The sequence below is a fragment of the Oncorhynchus kisutch genome, linkage group LG4 (assembly GCF_002021735.2).
Source record: "Oncorhynchus kisutch isolate 150728-3 linkage group LG4, Okis_V2, whole genome shotgun sequence".
Taxonomy (NCBI): Eukaryota; Metazoa; Chordata; class Actinopteri; order Salmoniformes; family Salmonidae; genus Oncorhynchus; species Oncorhynchus kisutch.
The window spans coordinates 7,310,566-7,312,933 of record NC_034177.2 but is presented as its reverse complement, the minus strand read 5'-3'; the positions used below and the strand labels follow the sequence as shown (position 1 = coordinate 7,312,933).

General features: G+C 49.1%; 1 protein-coding gene across 2 annotated transcripts in view; it reads right to left on the bottom strand.

Annotated features, from left to right (window-relative positions):
- LOC109875740 (nuclear receptor subfamily 5 group A member 2) overlaps positions 1 to 680 on the bottom strand; it is a 162,185-nt gene extending 161,505 nt beyond the window's left edge. Inside the window, exon 1 of one of the 2 annotated variants that reach the window (XM_031822349.1) lies at positions 395 to 680. In XM_031822349.1, the coding sequence (XP_031678209.1) occupies positions 395 to 461 (67 nt within the window). In that variant the 5' untranslated portion in view covers positions 462 to 680. The remainder of the gene's footprint in view (positions 1 to 394) is intronic. The other variant, XM_031822350.1, reaches the window with a different exon arrangement.
- Between the last annotated feature and the right edge of the window lie 1,688 nt (positions 681 to 2,368).

Sequence of the window (2,368 nt, the reverse complement as noted above, 5' to 3'; positions counted from 1 at the left end):
AATCTGAAAGCCACACCTCAAATCTTCTGATTGGTTGTGGTCACCTCTACAATATCTTAGTGAAAAGATTAAAAAGTAAACCCCTTCTCATCGCATACACTTTCTGGTTTGACCCTTTACACAGGGCTTCCTCGAAGATCCTTTACACAGGGCTTCCTCGAAGATCCTTTACACAGGGCTTCCTCGAAGATCCTTTACACAGGGGTTCCTGGAAGAACCATTTTGAACTGAAAATGTTCTACCTGTGTGGTAATTGTTAGAACCCCAAAAGGTTCTTCCTGGCACCTTTACCTCTGAGAGTGTAGGCTATAGAGGGGCCTCTCGAATCCTGGCTGGCACGCTGCACCAGACACGTAGCATTAAGCTATGTTACAACACATCAGCCACTACTCACCTGCACCAGTCAAGTCCTCTGTAGAGCCACACTGATCACTTTCACTGTCACGGCTGAAGGAAGACATGCCAATCCACAGCTCCACAGAGAAAACAAGGCTCTGGTTTGATCGATCCTCTACGACACCGACCCTTAATCTCGATCTCTTAACCTATTCCATTCTGTTAGTAGTAATTGGGGCAATCAGAGCAATGAAGAGGGCAGAGACTTCAGGAGTTAAAGAGAAAAGGAAAAAGTTACTGTCCACTTGCTCTGAAGTCGAGTGAACTCTGCCTGGTGAACTATCCCATCCCCTTCCCTCCCTCTTTCTGCCCTCTCTCTCTCTTTATCTCTCCATCCCTCCCCACTTTCACCCCCCCCCCAACACCACACACACACACACACACACACACACACACACACACACACACACACACACACACACACACACACACACACACACACACACACACACACACACACACACACACACACACACACACACACACACACACACAAGCAATTATCAACAGTATTCAAAAATGCAGGGCTGGGATTGGTCCTGTGGTGGTCATGTGGTTGATAAGATCCAGTTACAAATTTAAACAGAGACTGATAAGGGTTAGCTCTGTGATGGAATGATTAACCTGTAGCAGAGAGAACGAGGGAGAGACAGGGAGAGACAGAGAGACAGATAAGGGTTAGCTCTGTGATGGAATGATTAACCTGTAGCAGAGAGAACGAGGGAGAGAAAGGGAGAGAGAGGAGAGACAGAGAGAGGGGGGAGAGAGAGAGAGAGAGAGGAGAGGGGCAGGGAGAGACAGGGAGAGAGAGGAGAGAGAGAGAGGAGAGACAGAGAGAGAGAGGAGAGAGAGAGAGAGAGAGAGAGAGAGAGAGGAGAGACAGAGAGAGAGAGGAGAGAGGAGAGACAGAGAGAGGAGAGGGGCAGTGAGAAACAGGGAGAAAGAGAGGAGAGAGAGAGAGAGACAGGGAGAGAGAGAGAGAGAGAGAGAGGAGAGAGAAAGAGAGAGAGGAGCGAGAGAGGAGAGACAGAGAGAGGGGTGGGGCACAGAAAGAGGGGAGAGAGAGAGAGAGGAGAGGGGCAGGGAGAGACAGGGAGAGAGAGGAGAGAGAGAGGAGAGACAGAGAGAGGGATGGGGCAGAGAGAGGGGGGAGAGAGAGAGAGGGGAGAGGGGCAGGGAGAGACAGGGAGAGAGAGGAGAGACAGAGATAGGGGTGGGGCAGAGAGAGGGGGGAGAGAGAGAGAGGGGAGAGGGGCAGGGAGAGACAGGGAGGGAGAGGAGAGACAGAGAGAGGGGTGGGGCAGAGAAAGAGGGGGAAGAGAGAGAGAGAGAGGAGAGGGGCAGGGAGAGACAGGGAGAGAGAGGAGAGAGGAGAGACAGAGAGAGGGGTAGGGGGGAGAGAGAGAGAGGGGAGAGGGGCAGGGAGAGACAGGGAGAGAGAGGAGAGAGAGAGGAGAGACAGAGAGAGGGGTGGGGCAGAGAGGGGGGAGAGAGAGACAGACGAGAGGGGCAGGGAGAGAAAGAGAGAGATGGGGGGAGGGACTTCACTTTTTTTGGCAAATTTAACATATGTTTCCCATGCAACTAAAGCCCTTAAATTGAATTGAAATTGAGAGAGAGAGAGAGAGAGAAATAGAGGGAGAGCTACGCTTCCTAACCTCCTGCCAAATGTATGACCATATTAGATATTCAGATTACACAGACCCACAAAGACTTTGAAAACAAACCCAATTTCGATAAACTCCCATATCTATTGGGTGAAATACCAATGTGCCATCACAGCAGCAATATTTGTGACCTGTTGCCACAAGAAAAGGGCAACTAGTGAAGAACAAACACCATTGTAAAATACAAACCATATTTATGTTTATTTATCTTCCCATTTGTACTTGAACTATTAGCACATAATATGACATTTGAAATGTCTTTATCCTTTTGGAACTTGTAAGTGTAATGTTTACTGTCCATTTTG